The sequence below is a fragment of the Bison bison genome, unplaced genomic scaffold (genome assembly GCF_000754665.1).
Source record: "Bison bison bison isolate TAMUID 2011002044 unplaced genomic scaffold, Bison_UMD1.0 scf7180017864037, whole genome shotgun sequence".
In the NCBI taxonomy this organism is placed as follows: Eukaryota; Metazoa; Chordata; class Mammalia; order Artiodactyla; family Bovidae; genus Bison; species Bison bison.
The window spans coordinates 8,523,485-8,545,834 of NW_011494609.1; the positions used below are offsets into that span (position 1 = coordinate 8,523,485).

Below are 22,350 nucleotides of genomic sequence, written 5' to 3' on the forward strand. Positions count from 1 at the left end.
ACCACAGGTATACATGTGTTCCCCATCCTGAACCCTCCTCCCTCCTCCCTCCCCATACCATCCCTCTGGGTCATCCCAGTGCACAAGCCCCAAGCATCCAGTATCGTGCATCGAACCTGGACTGGCAACTCGTTTCTTACATGATATTTTACATGTTTCAATGTCATTCTCCCAAATCTTCCCACCCTCTCCCTCTCCCACAGAGTCCATAAGACTGATCTATACATCAGTGTCTCTTTTGCTGTCTCGTACACAGGGTTATTGTTAGCATCTTTCTAAATTCCATATATATGCGTTAGTATACTGTATTGATGTTTTTCCTTCTGGCTTACTTCACTCTGTATAATAGGCTCCAGTTTCATCCACCTCATTAGAACTGATTCAAATGTATTCTTTCTAATGGCTGAGTAATACTCCATTGTGTATATGTACCACAGCTTTCTTATCCATTCATCTGCTGATGGACATCTAGGTTGCTTCCATGTCCTGGCTATTATAAACAGCGCTGCGATGAACATTGGGGTACACGTGTCTCTTTCCCTTCTGGTTTCCTCAGTGTGTATGCCTAGCAGTGGGATTGCTGGATCATAAGGCAGTTCTATTTCCAGTTTTTTAAGGAATCTCCACACTGTTCTCCATAGTGGCTGTACTAGTTTGCATTCCCACCAACAGTGTAAGAGGGTTCCCTTTTCTCCACACCCTCTCCAGCATTTATTATTTGTAGACTCTTGGATCGCAGCCATTCTGACTGGTGTGAAATGGTACCTCATAGTGGTTTTGATTTGCATTTCTCTGATAATGAGTGATGTTGAGCATCTTTTCATGTGTTTGTTAGCCATCTGTATGTCTTCTTTGGAGAAATGTCTATTTAGTTCTTTGGCCCATTTTTTGATTGGGTCATTTATTTTTCTGGAGTTGAGCTGTAGGAGTTGCTTGTATATTTTTGAGATTAGTTGTTTGTCAGTTGCTTCATTTGCTATTATTTTCTCCCATTCTGAAGGCTGTCTTTTCACCTTGCTATAGTTTCCTTTGATGTGCAGAAGCTTTTAAGGTTAATTAGGTCCCATTTGTTTATTTTTGCTTTTATTTCCAATATTCTGGGAGGTGGGTCATAGAGGATCCTGCTGTGATGTATGTCAGAGAGTCAATCACTCAGTCTTGTCCGACTCTTTGCAGCCCCACAGACTGCAGCACACCAGGCTCCTCTGTCCTTCACTATCTTCCAGAGTCTGTTCAAATTCATGTCCATTGAGTTGGTGATGCCATCCAACCATCTCACCCTCTGCTGCTCCCTTCTCCTTTTGCCCTCAATCTTTCCCAGCATCACGATCTTTTCCAATGAGCTGGCTCTTCACATCAGGTGGCCAAAGTATTGGAGCTTCAGCATCAGTCTTTCCAATGAATATTCAGGGTTGATTTCCTTTAGGATTGACCAGTTTGATCTCCTTGCAGTCCAAGCGACTCTCAAGAGTCTTCTGAAGCATCATAATTTGAAAACATCAGTTCTTTGGCTCTCAGCCTTCTTTATGGTCCAGTTCTCACATCCATACACGACTACTGGAAAAACCATAGCTTTGATTATTCGGACCTTTGTCGGCAAAGTGACAAGACTGAAGAATAAAAAAACGTAAAGATGCTGGTTAAGGCAACTTAACTTTTATGAATGGCTTTCACATTTTTAAGACTGAAAGGCCTTCAGAAATAATATAGGCCAATGTTTTTCTCTAACAAGTGAAAAGAAAGAGACCTTCTTACACCAGCAGATTCAGAAGGAAGAAAACACCCTCCACATAGGCTTGTCGGACAAGATACAGCTCAGCCACTGGAATTATGGTGTGTATGTGTGTGTGTGCACGCACGCGCATGTGTATTGGTGTGTGTGTGTACAGTAAATATGTTTTAATTTCTCTTGGTTCCCAGGTGGCATGAGTGGTAAAGAATCCACCTGCAATGCAGGAGACCTGGGTTCTATCCCTGGATTGGGAAGATCCTCTGAAGGAGAGTGTGGCAACCCACTCCAGTATTCTTGCCTGGAAAATTCCACAGACAGAGGAGCCTGGTGGGCTACAGTTCATGGGGTCGCAACTGGGCGCACACGCACCACACTGCACTGAATTTCTTTCAGATGCACCCAGGAGTGAAATTGCTGGGTCATCTGGTAACTCCACGCTTAACGTTTTGAGGAACTGCCGGACTGTTTTCCAAAGTGGTTGCACCATTTTAATATCCTCACCAGCAGTGTATGAGTGTTCCAATCTGCTATTATCTTCTTGATTCCAGCCAGTGCAGTGAGTATGAAGTGGTATCTCATTATGGTTTGGATTACGTTTCCCTGATGACTCATGACATTAAACAGCTTTTCATGTGTTTATTGGCTATTTACTTATCTGCTTTGGAGAAACACCTCTTCAGATTCTTTTAACCCTTTTAAACTAGGTTTTCTTTCTATTACTGAGTTCTAAGTGTTCTTTATATAGTTCAGTTCAGTTCAGTCACTCAGTCGTGTCCAGCTCTGCGACCCCACGGACTGTAGCATTCCAGGCTTCCCTGTCCATCACTAACTCCCAGAGCTTGCTCAAACTCATGTCCATCGAGTCAGTGAGGCCATCCAACCATCTCATCCTCTGTCGTTCCCTTCACCTTCCACATCCAATCTTTCCCAGCATCAGGGTCTTTTCCAATGAGTCAGTTCTTTGCATCAGGTGGCCAAAGTATTGGAGTTTCAGCATCAGTCCTTCCAATGAACATTCAGAAGTGATTTCCTTTAGGATAGTTCCTGAAGAACTATGGACAGAGGTTTGTGACATGGTACAGGAGGCAGTGATTAAGACCATCCCAAAGAAAAGGAAATGCAAAAATGCAAAACGGTTGTATGAGGAGGCCTTACAAATAGCTGAGAAAAGAAAAGCTAAAGGCAAAGGAGAAACAGAAAGATACACCCTTCTGAATGCAGAGTTCTTTACATAATCTAGATATAAGTCTATGATCAGATATATGATTTGTGCATGTTTTCTACCATTCTTTGGGTTGTATTTTCACTTTCTTGATGGTATCCTTTGAAGCCTAGAAGTTTTAAATTCAGTGAAGTCCAATTTATCTGTTTTTACCTCCATGCTCTGTAGTTTTGGTGTCATATCCAAGGAGGCTGGCTTAATCCAAGATCATGAAGATTTCCTCCTGTATTTTCTTCTAAGAGTTTTATAGTTTTAGCTCTCACCTTTAGGTCTTTGGGGCTTCCCTGATAACTCAGTTGGTAAAGAATCCGCCTGCAAGGCAGGAGACCCTGGTTCGATTCCTGGGTCGGGAAGATCCCCTGGAGAAGGGAAAGGCTACCCTCTCCAGTACGTTTGGATTTCCCTCGTGGCTCAGCTGGTAAAGAATCTGCCTGCAATGTGGGAGACCTGGGTTCGATCCCTGGGTTAGGAAGATCCCCTGGAGAAGGGAAAGGCTACCCACTCCAGTATTCTGGCCTGGAGAATTCCATGGACTGTATAGATCACAAAGAGTTGGATACAACTGAATGACTTTCACTTTAGGTCTTTAATCCATTTTAATTTTGTGTATGGCATGAAGACGTGTTCCAAATTCATTCTTTGAATGTGGCTATCCAGCTGTCTCAGCACCACGTGTTTAAAAGACCATCTTTTTCCCACTGAATGGTCTTGGCACCTTTGTCGAAAAACAGTTGACCACACATGTGAAGGTTTGTTTCTGGACTCAGTTCTAGTCTATTGATCTATATGTCTAACCTTATGATAGTAACATAGACAGAGCCTTAACTAGAGCAGCTTTGTAGTAAGTTTTGAAATTGGGATGTGTGAGTCCAACTTCACTCTTTTTCAGGATTGTTTTGGCTACTCTAGATTCCTTGAATTTTCATAAGAAATCAAGGATTAACTTATCAATTTTTTCCAAGAAGCCAGCTGGGGTTTTGATATAGATTACACACAATCAGTAGGTCCATTTGGGGAAATACTGCCATCTTGACAATATTCACTGAGTCTTCCTGGCAGTGACTACAGGATGTATTTTCATTTCTTAGGCCTTCAATTTCTTTCAACAATGTTTTGTAGTTGTCAATGTATCAGTCTTGTCCTTCCTTGGTTAAATTTATTTCTGAGTATTTCATTCCTTTTGCTGTTGCTGTCAATAAAATTGCCTTCTTAATTTCATTTTTGGATTGTTCATTGCTAATGTATAGAAATACAACTGACTTTTATATACTGATTTTGTATCTTGCAATCTTGCTAATTTTTTAATTCGTGTGAATAGGTTTTTGGTGGATTCCTTGGGATTTCCTATAGACAAGATCACATCGTCTACAAAGAGGCACTTTTGACTTATTCTTGTCCAATCTGCATGCCTCGAATTTCATTTTCTTGTTCAAATGCTCTGGCTAGAACTTCCTGTACGTTAACTAGAAATGGCGAGAGCAGTCATCCTTGTTCTGTTCCTGATGTTACAGGGAAAGCATCCCATCGTTCATCATGAAGTGTGATGTTAGCTGTGGATTTTCATAGATGCCCTTCATCTGGTTGAGGCAAGTCGCTTCTATGTCTAGTCTGCTGAGTGTTTCATCATTCAGGGATGCTGGATTTTGTTGAAGGCTTCCTCTGCTTCTATTGAAATGACCCCAGAGTTTCTGTCCTTTATTCTATTGAGGTAAGTATGACATTAATTGATGTTCAGGTGTTAAACCAGGTGTATACTGGAATAAACCCCATTGAATCATGATGCTTAACCCTTTTTATATGCTGCTGGATTAGTATTTTGTTAAGTTTTGCATCTACACTCATGAGAGAACTTGGTCTGCAGTTTTCTGTTCTTGTGATGTCTTCTATATTGTAGGATAATATAGAATAAGTGGCGAGTTTTCTCTTTTATTTCTTTAGAAGAGTTTGTGAATAGCTGGTATTAATTCTTTGAATGTTTGGTAGAACTCACCAGTGCAGTCATCTAGTCCTGGGGTTATCTTTGTATTAATATCAAAACTTTTCATTAATAATTCAGTTTCTTTCCTTGTTATAGGTCTATTCAGATTCTCTCTCAAGTCAGTTCTGGCAATTTATATTTCTCTAGGAATTCTCCCATTTATTCTAAGCTATCTAACTTGTTAGTATACAGTTGTCCATAGAATTCCTTTATACTTCTTTCTATAAAGTTGGTAGTAACATCCCCTCTCTCATTCCAGATTTTGGTAATGTGAATCTTCTGTATTTTTCCTAATCAGTCTAAAGGAGTCTCTATTTTACAGATCTTTTCAAAGAACCAACTTTTGACTTATGGTCAAAAAATGTTGCCTCCCAGTTTCAGTAAACAAAGAATGTTGCTGCCACCAAGCCATCAGCCACTACAGCCCCCTTCTAAGGGTGCCCTGAGGGGTTTCAGGAATATGAAAAAGGATCCTAGCCATAGAGAGCTAGGATATCTAGAATGCTTATCTAAGGAATAATTTCAATGAGCCCAGTCTCCTGCATTTTACCATACAGACACGAGCAATAAAATCATTTACTTGAGATGTCTGGTTTTTTGTGATTAGCAATAATCTTTTGAAGTATGTGGCTTTTTGTTTCAGCAAAAACTCCTATCCATCCTGGCCCCTCCCTTACCTCTTTGGAACACTTCCTCAGAGCCACTGGGAGGCTTCAGTCCTCAGTGAGTTCTCTGAATAAGACATCGCTCACAACTTACAGGTTGTGTGTTTTTTCTGTTGACAAGTTTAATTGATTTTCCCTATTGTTTTTCTATTCTTTTCTGTTGTTGTTTGTTTGTTTTTAATAAAAGAGTCCTTATGGGACTTCCCTGGTGGTCCAGTGGTTAAGAGTCTGCCTTGCAATGCAGGGGACATGAGTTCAATCCCTGGTTGGGGAACTAAGACCCCACATGACAAGAAGCAACTAAGCCTGCAAGCCACAACTTCTGAGACTACATGACTCAAGAAGATTCTGCATGCTGCAACTAAAACTCAGAGCAGCCAAATAAATAAATTTTAAAAAATTAAAAAAAAGAATCCTTATATTTTATAAACATACACTGAAATAGTCAGAGACAAAATGTTACAATATGATGACCAATATTTGCATACAAAATAAACCCTGAGGAGACGGGGGGGGGGGTTCTTAGAAGGGGTACTGATAACATGAGATGAGCAGGTAATGGGTACACGCACATTCATGACACTATTCTTTTTACTTTCTTACGTGTTTTAAAATTTCTGTAACAAAAACTTTAAAGAACTGGAAAAATAAAAACTGCATGCTGAAAAGAAGACCTTTGGATGGGAAATTCCCAGGACGGGGCTGTGCCTAGAAGTCAGCACCTGTGAAAGGCCTTGCAGATGCAGCTTTGCACAGAGCTCTGCTCATGATGAGGGGCATGTGTGAAGGGACAGAGCCGATGGGGAAGCAGCCAAGCTCAGCCTCAGCCCCTGGCCTCTGGGGCCCCTCGGGAAGCCCTCCCTTCCCCTCAACCATGTCTCTCCAGGGCCCTACAGGAAGTGAGCAGAATTCCTGTGGAAAAGAGAACTTTGACACTGTTGTAGAATCTGATGAAACGTCCCCAGAAATCAGTCCAGTCTCTCCCTCTGACCAAATCCCTTTGAGAGTTGGAAAGAGGAAGGGGAGCCCCGATTCCCCATGAGACCTGGAGAAGCTGGCACCCCAGGGGCTCCTCGAGCTGTCAGGAGGACTGAGCAGGGGAAATGACTCAGCTTCAGCCCAGGTCACACACACAAGCGCAGGAACGCCTTCAGCACAGGGATGCTCTTCCATATGTCTGAGCTGTGCACAAGGACAATTACACATGAGGACAATGATGATTGTTATCATTTTAAGTAAAATTTTTTCTAAAACTGCTGATATTTTGAGGGTGGGACTGGTGTGCACATTTGTTACCCACTGACAGGACAGACAGGGTCAGGCCGGTGACAGTAACCAGATACAGTCCTGGAAGACATGAGAAGCAGAGAGCATGTCCTTACCGAGGCCGGGGAGGAAGAGCAGGCGATGTCCTTTGGATCTGAAACACCAAACAGGAACAGTGTGAATCAGGGCTGGGTGCTTCCTCCGACACAAGAAATTAAACCAGAACAAGGCACCATCTGACACTTTTACTAAATTAACAACCATTAAAAAAAAAAAAAAAGACAATGTGCAAGGCAGCATGTCTGGTGGGTGAGGGCAGAGGTTGGCCACCCCTGCACAAACCCACATGCACACACCCCTTCCCTCACTCAGGCCCCGAGACGGCCTGATCCCTGCGCACTGAAGCTGGGAGAACAGACAACCAGTGCCAGCAAATGCAGGTCATCATGAATCTGAAGCCCGCTTTGCAAAACAGAAAACAGTTTACAAACAAAAATAAGCAGAACATACGTGTACTGTGGAGACCAGCCTTGTCAGATACATTTAAAGGGTAAATGTTAGAAGGAAAGAGAAAACATGACCAGTAGATCTGAGCAGTGGGACTCTGATAACATTTAGGATGAGTCATTTAATGTTATGGGATGAATAAGAAGGAAAGATTAGTGGGCACAAAACACCTATCTTGAAATAGAACAAAATGCCTTTTACTGAAATGCAAGGTGGTGTGAAATAAGTCATATTTTATAGCAAGCAAAGAAAAATTTAAACATGAAGATTCTTCTCTGCCCTTTGGAGACCTCTCCTCCTCACTGTGAATTCTGTATCTGGATTAGGCATGGACCAGACTTTCCCATCAGGGCTTTCCTGGTGGCTCTGCTGGTAAAGAATCTGCCTGCAACGCAGGAGACCAGGCTTCGATCCCTGGGTCAGGAAGATCCCCTGGAGGAGGGAATGGCAACCACTCCAGTATTCCTGCCTGGAGAATCCCATGGACAGAGGACCCTGGTGGGCTATAGTCCATGGGTTCTCAAAGAGTCGGACATGTCTGAGCGACTGACACTTTCACTTTTCAAATCTCCCCATTGGCAGGATCACCTGCTCATCCAGGAAGAACAACATTCTCCCAGCATCCACAGAACAGTCCTTAAAGGTCACATCCCTTCTGGGTCTGGTCAGGGGTCACAGGACCCACCACGATGCCGCTCAGACTTGGATTTGTGATCTGTCAATAACATGACATTTGATGTACAGTCTTCTGTCTCAAAAACCTAATCTGTGTCCTGATTTCTAACTGGTGGAACAGTTCTCAGAGCATTCTAAGACACTCTTCCCGGATAATAGTAACGCTCAAATTTGGCTCAAATAAAACTTTCCAATTCTTTCTTAAATCTACTGATTAATTTTTCATTGATGGAGGGAAGGACATGAAAAGGAACAAATCCAGAAGCTAGGCATTTTTCATTTTCCTAATTTAAGACCATGTCCATGTGATCTGGGAACGAGAGCTGAGCTTATTGCCCTGAGTAGCCTTGGGAATGGAGGAGGCAATGGCACCCCACTCCAGTACTCTTGCCTGGAAAATCCCATGGATGGAGGAGCCTAGTAGGCTGCAGTCCTTGGGGTCGCGAAGAGTCGGACACGACTGAGCGACTTCACTTTCACTTTTCTCTTTCATGCATTGGAGAAGGAAATGGCAACCCAGTCCAGTGTTCTTGCCTGGAGAATCCCAGGGACAGGGGAGCCTGGTGGGCTGCTGTCTATGGGGTCGCACAGAGTCGGACACGACTGAAGCGACTTAGCAGCAGCAGCAGCAGCCTTGGGAAGCAAACCCCACTTCTTGAGAATCCAGAAAGCCACCTTTCAACAGCTCTGCTCCCCCACCACCACCCAGAACCTGGGTCTTTTTATAAAAAGATGGTGAGATAGTTTCACTGCCTTGAAACACAAACTGAGCCACAGGACTTTAAAATTCCCACAGCGGAGTTCCCTCCTACAAGACACAGAGTGGGATATAGTATAGGGGTCCCTGGACCACATGTGATCCTGGGCTGCAGGCTCCTCTTGGCTCACCCTCTGCTGAGGGTAGGCCCAGGGAGCCCTGGTGGGCCTGATGGCTCTGGCAATACACACTGATATCAGCTCCCCTCAACCCCCAGCTTTCCCGTGCCCATAATGGGAGCCCCTGGGGCAGTCCCAGTGGCTCATCCTTGTGGGCATGGCCAGTCCCCAGGATGTGTTTTTTCCTGGGCTTTCACCTGTAGGACATTGGCACATGTGACCCCTTGGTTGGGATATATCTGAGGGCACCTTCCCAGGCAGCCCTAGTGGGACCAGAGGACAGGGTGCCCACGGGGTCCTTGGGCCCAGCCCTGGGCAGGAAGGATGAGCAGGGATGGCCTGTCCCTCACTGCTGGTCACAAGAAGGGGCACAGCTGCAGCTTTGCCACCCACCCCAGAGTCAGGGATCAGGGACGATGAGGGAGCAGAAATAAATCACCACGATGCACGTGGACCTGATCTTTCCTCTCTGCAGGTGATCTGCCCTTGGACACAGGATGTGCTTACAGCTGCCTCCTGTCATTCACACAAACGCCATGTCCTTGTTACGGGGAAGAATACAGGACCGATCCCTTTGACAGAAAGGACCCCGTGGTCTTCTGTTCTGCTGCAGAGGGTGACCAGCGGCTTGTCAGAGTGACAGTGTCGACAGTGGACTCGGCTCGCAGGTGACATCAGGGCCAGGAGGAAAAGACTCATTCGTGAGCACCTGGCTCGGGTCGAGCCTGCCCACCTGTTTCTCTGTTGTGACTCGTGATCCCAGCGTTGGCGGGGGTGGGCATGGTCAGGGGGCCACAGAAGTGCCTCCTCCCACGAGGCTGGCTACAGGGGCTGCCCAGGGGGAGGTGTCAGGTGCACAACCAACTGGCATCCTGTCAAAGCCGTGTGCATAGAGCAGCGGCTCTAGAGCTTGATCTCAAGAGGAAGACGGTCAGTGGGAAGGTGGGGAAACACCACGCCCAGCAGGCGTGCACAACCCCATGAGCTAGGCCCTGGGGACCTTGGTGGAGGCCAGGCGAGGACAGAGGGAGCCGCCGAGGGTGGTCTCTGGTGGTCTTTAGACAAGCACGGCCAGTCCTGTGGAGAGAGGAGCTGCCCAAGGCAGAGAGGGCAGGACCAGGTGACTGAGCAATGCTCGAGGGGAGGGGGGAACCAGAGTGTGCAGAGACGCCTGCCCCAGCCGGGAGCAGTGCAGGGGATGGGGCAGGTGTGGGGCAGAGGAGGAGGAGCAGTGAGAGGGCATTTCTGGGGGCCTTGTGAAGAACGGGGATCAGGAACTCAGTGGGTGGCTTTGCACAACCTTGACCATATTTACCGGTAACGGCGAAAGGCTAAGACTGCATGTAAGGAGACCCGGCATTGACCACACGAATGTGATGAAAGGAGGGGAGGGGCCTGTGGCTGGGACTTCGGCCCCACAGCACCCTCCCCCCAGCCTGCAGCACCCCAAGACCCCTGTTAGTCTTCAGGGCCCACTGAGAGCCGCCTCCCCCCAGGCCAAGGAGGGGGACACGAGTGCTCAGCGTGCCCCAAGTCGGTGTCAATACATCTCCCAGCAACACCTTAGGGGGGACCTGGGCAGGTGCGTTTCATCCCAGAGTGGGCCGGGGGTGGGGGGCAGGAAGGGATGCAAAGCCCCGTGTCACCACGGAAACAGGAGAGGGGGTGAGAGGATGGTGCATAGGTAGGAAAGTACCTCTGGGAGAACCCCCTCCCCCCGTCACTGCCACACAGACCCTCTCAGCATCGCCCCTTCAGAAACCACAGAAGCTGCGGCTCTGGGGAGGATGCTCTCATTTTATTACAAACCATGAAATCAGGACTTCCTTGTTCCTGGCAAACCTGTCCCACCCTGGATGACTGAGCCCCAGCCAGGCCAGCAACAAGCTCCTGTCCACTGCCACACACTCCGTCCCTCATCACCTTGCCTCTTTCCCCAGAACCGACCCTTTGTCAGTTAAGGAGGAGAATAAAAGCCACTGTGGACTCTGGACGCTGGGCAGAGTGACTCACGGAGAGGGTGGGGGTGCCTGTGAGTCACTGTCCAGGTGGCGGAGTGGAAGGAGTCCCGGGAGAGGCCAGGTGACCCAGCACCAGGTGCTGGGGAGACAGCCGGAGGAAAACAGGTGACGTGTGGCCTTCCCGGAACTTCGTGACACGCAAGCTACAGCTGACTCCACAGGTCGGCAAGGAAGCTCCCCCGCCCATAAGCTGTTTAACAATTCACTTGTTCAGGCCATTTCGAGATGCTGCTAAAAGCTTCCTCAGCCCCTTGAGGAAACGGTGAAACTGGGAGGTGAGCAGCGCCCCCACTGTTTGCATGGGGTGGGGGGGCAGCTAGGGTTGGGTGCGGCAGGGCGGTAATTCCTCATCTAACTTTCTGTCCTCACCGACAGGACAATGTTGGCCTGAGAGCCTCCTGTGTGCTCCACTAAATGGGTAGTTATCTTAAAAATGCAAAGCTTACCGTTAGAAACAAGAAAAAAGAAGTGAGAAATGTCATATGCCTTAATCTCTTGGATGATGAAACTGCTCCGAATGCAAAGCTGAGGCTGCAATTAATGTTCCACAGGGATGAAGTCATTTGTCTCTGGAGCATCTCTACCTGGGAGCTGACAGTGGGGCGCTGTCTAGTACCATATGATTTTATTTAGCTTTACACCAAATTAAAGATGTAAATGCCAAATACAACCCATCAGAATAGCTTGTGGGATTAGAACACCCTGACATGTAACAGCTAAAGCAGCCCCTGCTTCTCTACGGTTAGTGTAACTGTTAGGATCCTTGTCCTGCCAATCATGATTTTAAAAATTACTTTCACATGCAGTTAAAACAGAAGTCTGGTATTGAGTCCAGGATGGAACAAAGGATTGGATTTTCTGGTAGAACACTCTTGTCTAATTAAGATATATGAGCTTAAGTCAGGCCATGGTTTTAAAACATTGTCAAGGATATTTCTTATTAGAGAGCAGACAACTGGCAAGGACCGTTTCAGTTTGTGGCAGCAAGACTAGGGTGAGCGGGCACAGCCATGTGGGCCAGGCAGTGAGCAACGTGGCCGGTGGAGATAGACCACGTACTCCTGATGCTGCAGAGCAAGGGGACAGGGCAGGAGGAGTTACAGCATCAGTTTACTCCAGAAATCAGGAAACAACAGAAAATCCAACCAGACCAGGAGAACAACAGCTCATCAGGGAAGCCTGTACCTAAGAAGGAAGTCTGCCTGGCCTGGGAGAGCCAGGCAACCCCATGCCTGCCCGGGACGAAGCCACAACAGCCTCTTCTGCTAAACTCGTCCCCCAGAAGCCACCACCCACCCTGGGGAGGGGCACCATCCATGGTACTTACGTTCGATGAGAAACAGAAAGCACAGGATCCCCATGGCAGCCACGATGGCCCCAGGCACAATGAAGGACAGGCCCCAGCACGTGGACACCCAGTAGCCAGCGATCAAGGAGCCTAGGATGTTGCCCACGGACGTGTGAGAGTTCCAGACTCCCATAATCAAACCTCGCCTGCAACAAAGCAGGAGATGGCACGTGAGGTCTCAGGGATTCAGTGGGTCAGCACGTGAGCTCACAACAGTGCCTGCACAGTGCATGAGCTGATGTAGAAACAAAAGGGGCTTCCCAGGTGGCACAACAGTAAAGAATCCACCTGCCAATGCAGGAGATGCGGGTTTGATTTCTGGGTCAGAAAGATCCCCTGGAGAAGGGAATGGCAACCCGCTCCAGGATTCTTGCCTGGGAAATCCCATGGATAGAGGAGCCTGGATGGCTACTGTCCATGAGGTCACAAAGACAGGCGGTGCACACACCATCTCTGCAAGGCTCAGGACTGGGTGTTTATGAGATGGCTGTTTCCTCACTTACTGTGGCTGTATAATTACATCTCTCTTAGCTTATTCATTTTATGATTAAAAGAGGAAAGCGGCCTTTTCCTGAAATTCTTAGAAAGCCTGAAATTTAAATTTGTGCCTTTGCAATCTAATTACAGGGCTTCCCTTGTGGCGCAGCTGGTAAAGAATCCACCTGCAATGTGCGAGACCTGGATTAGGAAGATCCCAGGGTTGGGATCTTCCCTGGGTTGGGAAGATCCCCTACAGAAGGGAAAGGCTACCCACTCCAGTGTTCTGGCCTGGAGAATTCCATGAACTGTATAGTCCATGGGATTGCAAAGAGCTGGACACGACTGAGCGATTTTTACTTCACTTCACTTCACTTCCCCGGTGGTGCTAGTGGTAAAGAACCCCCTTGCAATGCAGGACACATAAAAGATGTGGGTTAGATCCCTGCATGGCGAAGGTCCCCTGGAATTGGGCATGGCAACCCACTCCAGTATTCTCGCATGGAGAATCCCCATGGACAGAGGAGCCCCAAGGGCTACAGTCCATAAGGTCACAAAGCACTGGACATGACCGAGCAACTTAGCAAGCATGCAATCTGAATACAATCATCTGATGAAACATCTTGTTAACAAAAGTTCATGCTGATGAACCCGCCAGATGAACATGGCTAAATAAAGCTGGATGAGTGGGTTTCCTGTTTTAGCTTCCCTATGTTGTCCAGCGTCTCCAACCACTTTCTAATCGTGGTCCTGGCTGTGCTGTGTGTCACACGAACTTTAGGATGGCCTCTGACTCCAGTCAGGTCCAGAGGTGAGTACAGCTCTGCTACCAGGTGCTGGGTGACCTCGACAGGACCTGCCAACACTTCCCTGTACCTTCCAGTCTGTGAATATGTAGCTTCTGCTTCCAAAGGCCTGGGGCGAGGCCCTGACTGATTTCTTCCAGGTTCCCGGGAGGCCAGGTAAAGCCCAGGCTTCTGGTGGGCTTGTGAGGGTGACTCAGACTCCTCCTTGCCCACAACGGGGGGCATCTCCTGGGACCAAGCCCCATCTGAATTTCAGACCCCCAAGTCCCAGAGGTTTCAAGCATCTTATCTCATACAGTAGACTAAGGTGAGTTTTCTGTAATCAATCTGAAGAAAAACTAAAAATAAAGTGGTCTAGTTTTCATCAGAAGAATGAAAGCTGCTGGAAAGTCTGCCTTCCTCACCTGCCTTTTCCAAACCAGTTCCCCAGGCAGGTGACAACGCTGGGCCAGCCGGTGGTCTGCACAAGTCCATTGATGATCTGCAACAGAGAGCAAAGGAGAGGACCACTGAGGGGACACGCACACGGAGGGAGCCCATGCTCAGGGCTTGGGTGCACAGCAGGGACCTCACAGGAAGAAGGGGCAGAAGCCCATTCAATGGGAGCTTCGATAGCCAAACGTGCATTTTAACTATATATATGTATGTGCGTGCTCAGTTGCTCAATCATGTCCGACTGTTTGTGACCTCATGGACTGTAGTCTGCCAGGCTCCTCTGTCCATGGGATTTCCCAGGCAATAATACTGGAGTGGGTTGACATTTCCTACTCCAGGGGGGTCTTCCCAACCTAGGAAATGAACTCAGGTCTCCTGCATTACAAGCACATTCTTTACCACTGAGCCACCAGGGAAGCCCTATATATATGTATATATATATTGGAGAAGGAAATGACAATCCACTCCAGTATTCTTGCCTGGATAATCCCATGGACAGAGGAGCCTGGTGGGCTACAGTCCATAGGGTTGCAAAGAGTCAGACACGACTGAGCTCACACGTATATACCTTATTATGAGAGTAATGTATGCCTACTATGAAACTTTTAGAATAAGCAGAGAGAAGAAAGAAAAGAAAATCTCTTGCTCAGAGATGAACAGCTTGGGGCCAAGCTGTCCAGTGTCTTTCCAACCTAAAACTTTATAAAAAGAGAAAAACCTTCTCTGTTTTATAGAACTGTGATGAAACCACAAACGTGGCTTATAAATTGCACATTTTCCTTCCTTCCACCATCAAGAAGGTACAGTTGCTAAGGCTCCACTGAATTGAGCATAACTTTGACCTGGAAACTGGAGAAACATTCTCCACTTGCCAAGAGCGCCCTGAGCTTTCGTTGGAAGAAGGGACTCAGGAAGTGTATAGGCAACTGGCTTTGCTTTCATCTCAGTGGCCTCAGGGGACAGCTTCAGGAGGAACACAAAGCAAGGCCCAACCTCCAGTCTCTTCCAACCTCCGCAGGGAAGGACTGGCCTCTGGGAGGCAGCCTGGGAGCCGCTGGTCTGGTCTTGGGGGCCAACAGGCTCAGCCTTCCCTCCAGGAACATGCTGCGACTCTGGGGAATTCTAATTTTCTGTATTACTACAAAGTGTACATCACTTTGGTAACAAAAACAGCCAAACTCTTTGAAGTCCTGTGGCGAAAGTTGTAAGAGCAAATTACATATAATTTGCCCCATGATCTTAGAACATCCTCCTGGACTCTCTGGAGAGCCTCAGAAGTTGAGCATCATTGCTTTGAGTCCTTTTCCATGTCCAGTCAGTATTACCCACAGGGCTGCTGGCAGGGGCAGAGCCGAGCGTTCTGGGCAGCGCCGGGCCTGCTAGAAGGGGCCGGCCGCAGGCCCGTCTGGCCCTCGATCCCCTGCAGCTCTGTCAGGCCCTCACTTTTCATCCCCACTGACTGCCCCCAAGGCCCCTCAACCCTCTCCTCCCCCTGCCACACCCACATCCCCCAACTCTGGAGCAGTCAAGTCTGTGACAGGACAGAGCATCTCAAACTCATCCAAACAAAGGCAGAAGGACTCATAGGGCTTCATGCTCCAATCCCCCTGCTGGGGTAAAAACAGATAGGATTCTTTAAGTGGCAACTCCTGACACGAAGAAACACTTCGTGGCTGCTGGCATCTCAGAGCAGAGGAGAGAGAAGGGGCCATGTGGTCCAGCGCTGATCCTGACTTCAGACAGGACACAGCTCTGCCACCTCTCCCATCCTCTGCCATCTACTCCCTTGGCAGAAGTGACATGAACACCCCATCCAGCTCATGGTGGAAACCCACCGTGTGGTGAGCCATGGACCGGACCTCACCTGAGTTATCACGTAGAACCCGAAACTGTGGATGTTGTAGAAGTACCCTACCCCAAACAGGGCAGTGAAGGCGCCGCTGGCCAGCATCCCGAAGGTTAGGTAACACCGGATGGGGAGGCGCTCCCCTATTATGCCACTGAGGACGAGAAAAAAGAAAGACAAACACGAGAAAATGCACACACCCACGACGTAAACGAGCCGGCCACTGCTTTCCGGATGCTTTCAGGCTGTTCTCTGAGCTTTTAGAACTTGAAAGCACTCCAATTTCCAGGAAGTTTTAATCACAATTATTTCTCAATGGAGCATTTATTCACCAGAAATCAGAGACATCCTTTAAGACTTTCTATTTAGAGTAGAAGGAACTGTCAAATCGTAAAATTGAAACACTCTGACAGAAAGGATGACTGCCAGTGAAAAAAAGCAAAAAACTTGTCCTGCTGGCTTAATCCTGTTTTATATAAAAACAATAGCCAGGGAATATATAGTGTCTTAAAGTTCTGACTGTTGGATTGTAGACAGGTGGCAGGAAAAGGGACCACCTGTGACCTTGAGCTGTGCGTGAGCAGCGAAAGGGGCTCTGCTGATGACCCTCCTGCCTCAACCACTGTGATCTGGTTTAAAGACCGACAGAGTCTTTTATTTAAGGCAAAGCCTGAAACATGGGGGCAAAGCCTCCATGCTCCATCCTCCTTCTAAACAACAGGATGACTCAATAAAGAGCTAATCTTTCTAGAGAACTGCTTCCTAGAGTTGCCTAGGTGCTCAGACAAGTAAATTTGGTTAAGCACCTGGCAGGTGGTGGGTGTGCAATAAAATAGTTCTGGTGCTTCTGGGGAGGGTGAAAATTTCATACCAGGGCTATATATTTAACAGGTTTTTACCACCATCACACCACGCTGCCCAATGCCATAGGAAACACTCTTTATTACTTCCCTATAGGAGATGTCACCATGGAACAGCCTGATGGTATCACTTACTAAGTGAATAAAAAAGCTGGAGAACAATCATTAACGATTATGAGCCTCTTACACTCAACCCTATGGGTCTCATTTTCCTCCATGCAATCATTCTATGAGTCAGATAAATATGAAATGTAATGAAGAATGACACCTGCCTCCCCTGGGAACAAACTCCAAAATTCCGGTCTTTCATCTCAAGAATCAATACCCTAGAGAGCTCTTCCTTCTGAATTTACCAAAAAAAAAAAAAAAAAAAAAAAGATCTACCCAGTATCATGTAAGTGACCTTTTAAACACAAAAACAGAGAAAGTGATTTAAAATTATAAACAGCATTCAGGTCAAATTTCAAGCTGAGTAGAAACCTGATCACGTACAAACTCGAGAGCACCCTAGAGCTAAAGGAATTATCTACTTCATCTTGCTCACTTCAGAGAAGAGGAGCCATGTCCCTGGGGGGGCTGGCTGAGGTGTCCAAGGTCACAGAGCAAGTGCAGAGTCAGATGGGCCTCCAGAGAGTTACTGCTATTGCTGGGCTTTCAAATGTCCTCCAGTCTTGCTAGATAATACTAAGCCTCAATTTGGTCTCCGTTTAAAAGTATTTAAAGAAAAGACCTAACAGAAGGGGCAGCATTCCACATTTTATCAGGCTCCTACAGGTAATGAAAGCCACACCATTCATGCTTGAAGCTGCCAGCATTGAGCTGGGTCAATGCAGGTGCCACTGTGTCTGATTTATCCACTAAACCAGCACCGTCCACATCACTAGCCACGTGCCATGGGGTCACTGAAAGGCCACACAAGGAAGCAGGTAAACCCTCGAGTCACAAGTCTACTGTGAATTTCACATTGCTACACTATTTCATAATAAAGTAATATTATTTCATAATAGCCTTTGTTGGCGAAGTGCATGAAGAACCATCTTTGCCAATAAATAAGCAATGAAAAAACCACTTTATTCAAACCAGGCTTCTAAGCCTCAGCACCCCTGGCGCCTTGGGTACGTAATTCTTTGTGGTGAGGGGCTGTCCTGGGTCCTGTCCTACACTTAGCAGCACCCGGGTCTCTGCCCACTCAATGCCAGCAGCGCCCCCCTTCTCCAGCTGAGAAAACCAGGAATGGCTCCAGTCACTCCCAGCTGAGAACCACATTTAAACACTGCTTTTCAGTAACAGAAAAACACACTCAACCTTTGGGTCTTTTTATATTATTGATTATTGGTGTCCAGGAAAACTGTAGTCTGTAGATCACAAACATTTGACCCCAGGGTAGGATATGGCTGGTTGGCTACGGTTGAGGCCCTCGGGAGCCTGAGGCTTACCTCGTCCTTCTCTGAGGCTGGGCTCGCGTTCTGTCCTGCGTCTGCTACTATTTGAGCCGCGCTCAGACAAGCCCTGCTGCTCTACAGATGTGCAAGTTCAACACGGGGTTTCAGCAGAAACTGCCTGTCTGGGCACCAGACACCCAGCCACCCACAGGGTCCTGAGCTGGGGAGGTGGGGCCCAGGGCTGGATAATAACACAGTCCGGGTGGGTCTCAGCAAAGAAGGTAAACATTTATAGGGAAAGCAGAGATCCTCAAAGCTCTAAAATCTCTCTCTCTGAACAAAAGTCTCTTTGGACTAAAGGCCTTGGTCCCTATAAGCCTTTTCTTTTTTTTTGTTAAACTTGGTTGGACTGACACAATAGCCATTTTTAATTGGCCAATCACATATCCTATACCTGCTAACATTTACCACCTTCTTAGGCCACTTCAGAACTGGATCAAGAATGGGGTAATGATGATCATACGCAACAGATGCTGGGAACACAGATGGGCCCTCTTCTGAGCATCCTATGTATACTAACTTATTTAACTCTCATCACACCTCTGTGAGTTAAGAACTACTGGTTTCCCAGTTTTGTAAAAGGGGAAACTGAGGCCCGAGGAGGTGCAGTGACTTGTCCAAAGCCACCTGAGTGAGTAGTCAAAGAAAGCCAGGATCAAATTCCAGCAACGTGTCCCTGGAGTCCACACCCCCAACGGCCAGGCAGGATGGCCTCTGGCAGGCAGGGGAGGCACTGGTCCGGCTAACCTGGGCATCCAGTGGACACGCCAGGCACACCCCGTGTGAACTGCTCGGATGCCAGGCAGGTTAGTAAACAGACGACAGCCCCTGAAACCAGAGGAGAGGGTGCTCTGCTGGGCTTGCTGAGTGGGGAGCTACCAGCACCCTGCTCCAGAGTGACCAGGTCCCTGCAGGGTTCACTGTGCGTCTAACCCTGGGCCAGGATAAGTCATCTGAGGACAGCCTGCCAGGTCAGCAGGACACCTGGGGCGTGTGCTGGCTCCCACCTCACCTCGTGTCTGAGAAGAGACAAGAGGACCACTACCTGTGGACTGGGCCGCATCTTCAGCATGCCTGAGCCTCCCTCTGCACCCAGCGGACCAGCTGGGTCTTGCAGTCCCAGTCAGACCTACCTTAGGTACATGCCGATGGCGTACGCGCACAGGAAGGAGTAGTCCAGGGCTCCAAGCAGCTGTTGATAGTTGTCCTGATCTGCACGGGTCGAGAAGCAATGGGGGAGCCAGAGTGTTGCTTAGCCTTCACTAAATGTCAGCGTACGTCCAGGAGGGGGGCAGTGAAATACTGACTTTTGCTCGCTAGGGCTGGGTGGTGTCCTCAGATGGTAGCACAGAAAACACAGCAACGGGAAATAAAGTCGCCACGCTGCAAATTATCGCTACATAAATATCCTCCCATCAGGTCAAATCCCAATCGCTGGGGTGAGCCTGCAGTTTATTCGTTCTGTTTCACGGTTACCCTGGCTTTGCTTCAGCACCATCACCCCCAGGTCCTGCCCCGGCCAGCCCCACAGCACAGCTTTCTTGTTTCCGCCCACAGCTTATGCCCTGTCAGTCCTGACTTCCAGCTTGGACAAATGCAACCTGCAAATGACCTTCAGTAGTGCATGCATGCTAAGCTGCTTCAGTTGTGTCTGACTCTTGGCGACCCTATGGACCGCCAGGCTTCTCTGTCCATGGGATTCTCCAGGCAAGAAAGAATACTGGAGTGGGTAGCCAAGCCCTCCTCCAGGGGATCTTCCCAACCCAGGGATAGATTTCATATCTCGTTATGTCTTCTGCTTTGCAGGAAGGTTCTTTACCACTAGCGCCACCTGGGAAGCCCGACCTTCAGTAGATCTAATCACTAACCCAGCGTTCCCCAACATTTTGGGTACCTGGGACTGGTTTCATGGAAGATAATTTCCCCATGGACCAGGATGGGGGAATGGTTTCAGGATGATTCAAGCGCATTACATTTATTGTGCCCTTTGTCTCTATTATTATTATACCAGCTCCTCTGATCCTGGAGGCTGGGAATCCCTGCATATGGGCACTGGAGACACAGCAGCAGCTGAAGGCGGGAGGCTGGTTTGCTGGGAGGAGGGACCAGTTTGCAACCGGAGGCGTGGCTGCATCTATCCAAGGGCATCGTTACCGCTGCTAAGATCAGCTGGGCCAGGGAAGCCAGGCCAGCCAGCCAGCTCTGGGGTCTCCACCTGTGGAGGAAGCCTTTGGGGGGAGCACAGGGGTGGGGGTGGCGGCTGGGAACAGACAGAGAACTCACCGAAAGGGGCCCAGCCGCAGTCGGTCCCATTGTCTGGGAGCTGGTGAGCAAGGGCATCTCTGGCTTTTTGGCTCCGGCTGCTGAATCCGACTTTCCCATCATTTGAAGCCGTGCAGTAGCTGTGCAATTCACCCTGGGACACCCGTGGGGTGGACAGAAGCCAGAGAGAGAGAGAACTCAGTGGGGTTCAGGGGTGCAGTGTGGTGACAGCCATCCTAGGGTGACTGTGTTCTCAGGGGATAAGGCACCCCTGGGGCAATGTCTCTGCAGGACCCACCGCATGTCTGCTGATGAGGACCTTTCCCGAGCTCCGCAGCGCCCAGCCCCTCCTGAGCACAGACACAGCCAGCATAGCCCGTATGGCCACCTAGAAACCACTGCTCAGAGCAGCCGGGCCACGCCCAGGACCACGTGCCCAAAACAGATGCATGGATCCATCTTGCTGTATTTATATCATTGAAACAAGTTTCAGGTCCACATGAGGCTGAATCTCAAAATAAGCCTTCCACAGAGGAGCACACGTGGGAGGACTCTGCTCACGAGCTCAGGAGGAGGAAAAGAATCCAGGTGACACCGAGAGGACTGTGGTCACCTAGCGATGGTGGGGTAATGACGGGGACCAGGCACAGGGCGCCCTCGAGAGCTGGACACTGGCCAGACCTCAAATATTTGCCAGGCCAGACACTGAGGTCTGTGGACTTTACTTTGTGCAAATTGTATCTCAAAAACATGCCTAAAACCAGCTCAGGGTGCTCCTTAGGGAGGAACATGCATGTTTGAAAAGTGCCATATGGCAGCCCGGGCCATCGTGGTATGGGGACCTGAAACTGGTGACTTGTTCCTTGAAACACAAGGAGTGGCAGACAGAACTGCATGCATCTGCCAGGCAGCCTGGGGGTCACACAGTGTCCCTCCCCAGATGGCCCCCGGCTCCCACTTCTTTCCTGCTGTGGGCTTTCTGGGGTTTTCGCTACACGTGGCTCAGATGAACCAATCAGTCTGGTATGAGTGAGGGTAGAAGGGAGGTGTCCTCAAGGCCAGGGAGGTGGCCCTCAGGGGGAGCAGAGGCCTGAAGGGGCCAGGCCTGGGCGGATGTCAGGAAGGGGGCCCTGGCAGGGGCGTCTACCCTGGGGTCAAGACACACAGCAGCAGGACTGCAGTGGACTGGACCCCAGTCCGCCAGGTGGGGGCAGCCAGGAGGCCTGTCCACCACCTGCGCTTCGTGGACACCCTGTCTCTCCAGAAGGGAGTCACCAAAGAGGCTGATGTCCTTTAAGAGGCCACCTGGCCAGGGCCGTGGTTAGCCAGAGCAGACACCTCCTGATTTTACACGGACACACACCCCTGAGACCTGGCCTGGCACACAGGACCCAGCGACTCTGGTCACATGGCTTTGTCGTCATCACTGGGCTGTCTTGCTATAATATAAACATGGCCCTAAAACTAGCCAAGGTTCTGCTTTCCAAACTCAAGGTAACACTCAGCAAAGAGCTTTTCTTAGCTGAGCTCATCCGCCCGGTCGTGGGGTGGGGCACCACCACCTTGGTGTCCTCGGGCCCCCTAGGGCCACTTGAGAAACTGAGGGCGTGACTGTGAACTCAGGACAGGGCCTGGGGAGCCTGCAGCCCTGCCCCTCTCCGTGAAGCTGGATTTCAGTACCTCCCCACCCACCTGATGCAAGCATCTCCTGTCTTTGCCCTCAGGAGCCGGGTGTGTGTGCCCACCTTCCCCTGATGCTTCTCTCGGAAGCCATCAGGGCCAGGCCCAGAGGTGCCACTGATGCTGTCTATTCACCCTTCACTGAAGGAGCCCCAGGCAGGATGCGAGGACCCTGTAGGCTGTGTGCTGGGGGTGGGGCACGGAAACCTGTGAGCAAGGCTGATGTGGGGTTCCTAACACCTGCGTCTCACG

At 48.8% G+C, this 22,350-nt stretch overlaps 1 protein-coding gene across 3 annotated transcripts in view; it reads right to left on the reverse strand.

The window, feature by feature from the left end:
- The window catches only part of SLC37A1 (solute carrier family 37 (glucose-6-phosphate transporter), member 1), a 101,566-nt gene that overhangs the window by 28,741 nt on the left and 50,475 nt on the right, over window positions 1–22,350 (reverse strand). For all 3 annotated transcript variants that reach the window (XM_010834927.1, XM_010834926.1, XM_010834928.1), the window contains exons 4-9: window positions 20,440–20,572; window positions 19,290–19,368; window positions 15,873–16,008; window positions 13,978–14,054; window positions 12,270–12,436; window positions 6,980–7,017 (exon numbers count right to left, since the gene is read on the reverse strand). In XM_010834927.1, coding sequence (XP_010833229.1) covers window positions 6,980–7,017; window positions 12,270–12,436; window positions 13,978–14,054; window positions 15,873–16,008; window positions 19,290–19,368; window positions 20,440–20,572 — 630 coding nt within the window. The remainder of the gene's footprint in view (window positions 1–6,979; window positions 7,018–12,269; window positions 12,437–13,977; window positions 14,055–15,872; window positions 16,009–19,289; window positions 19,369–20,439; window positions 20,573–22,350) is intronic.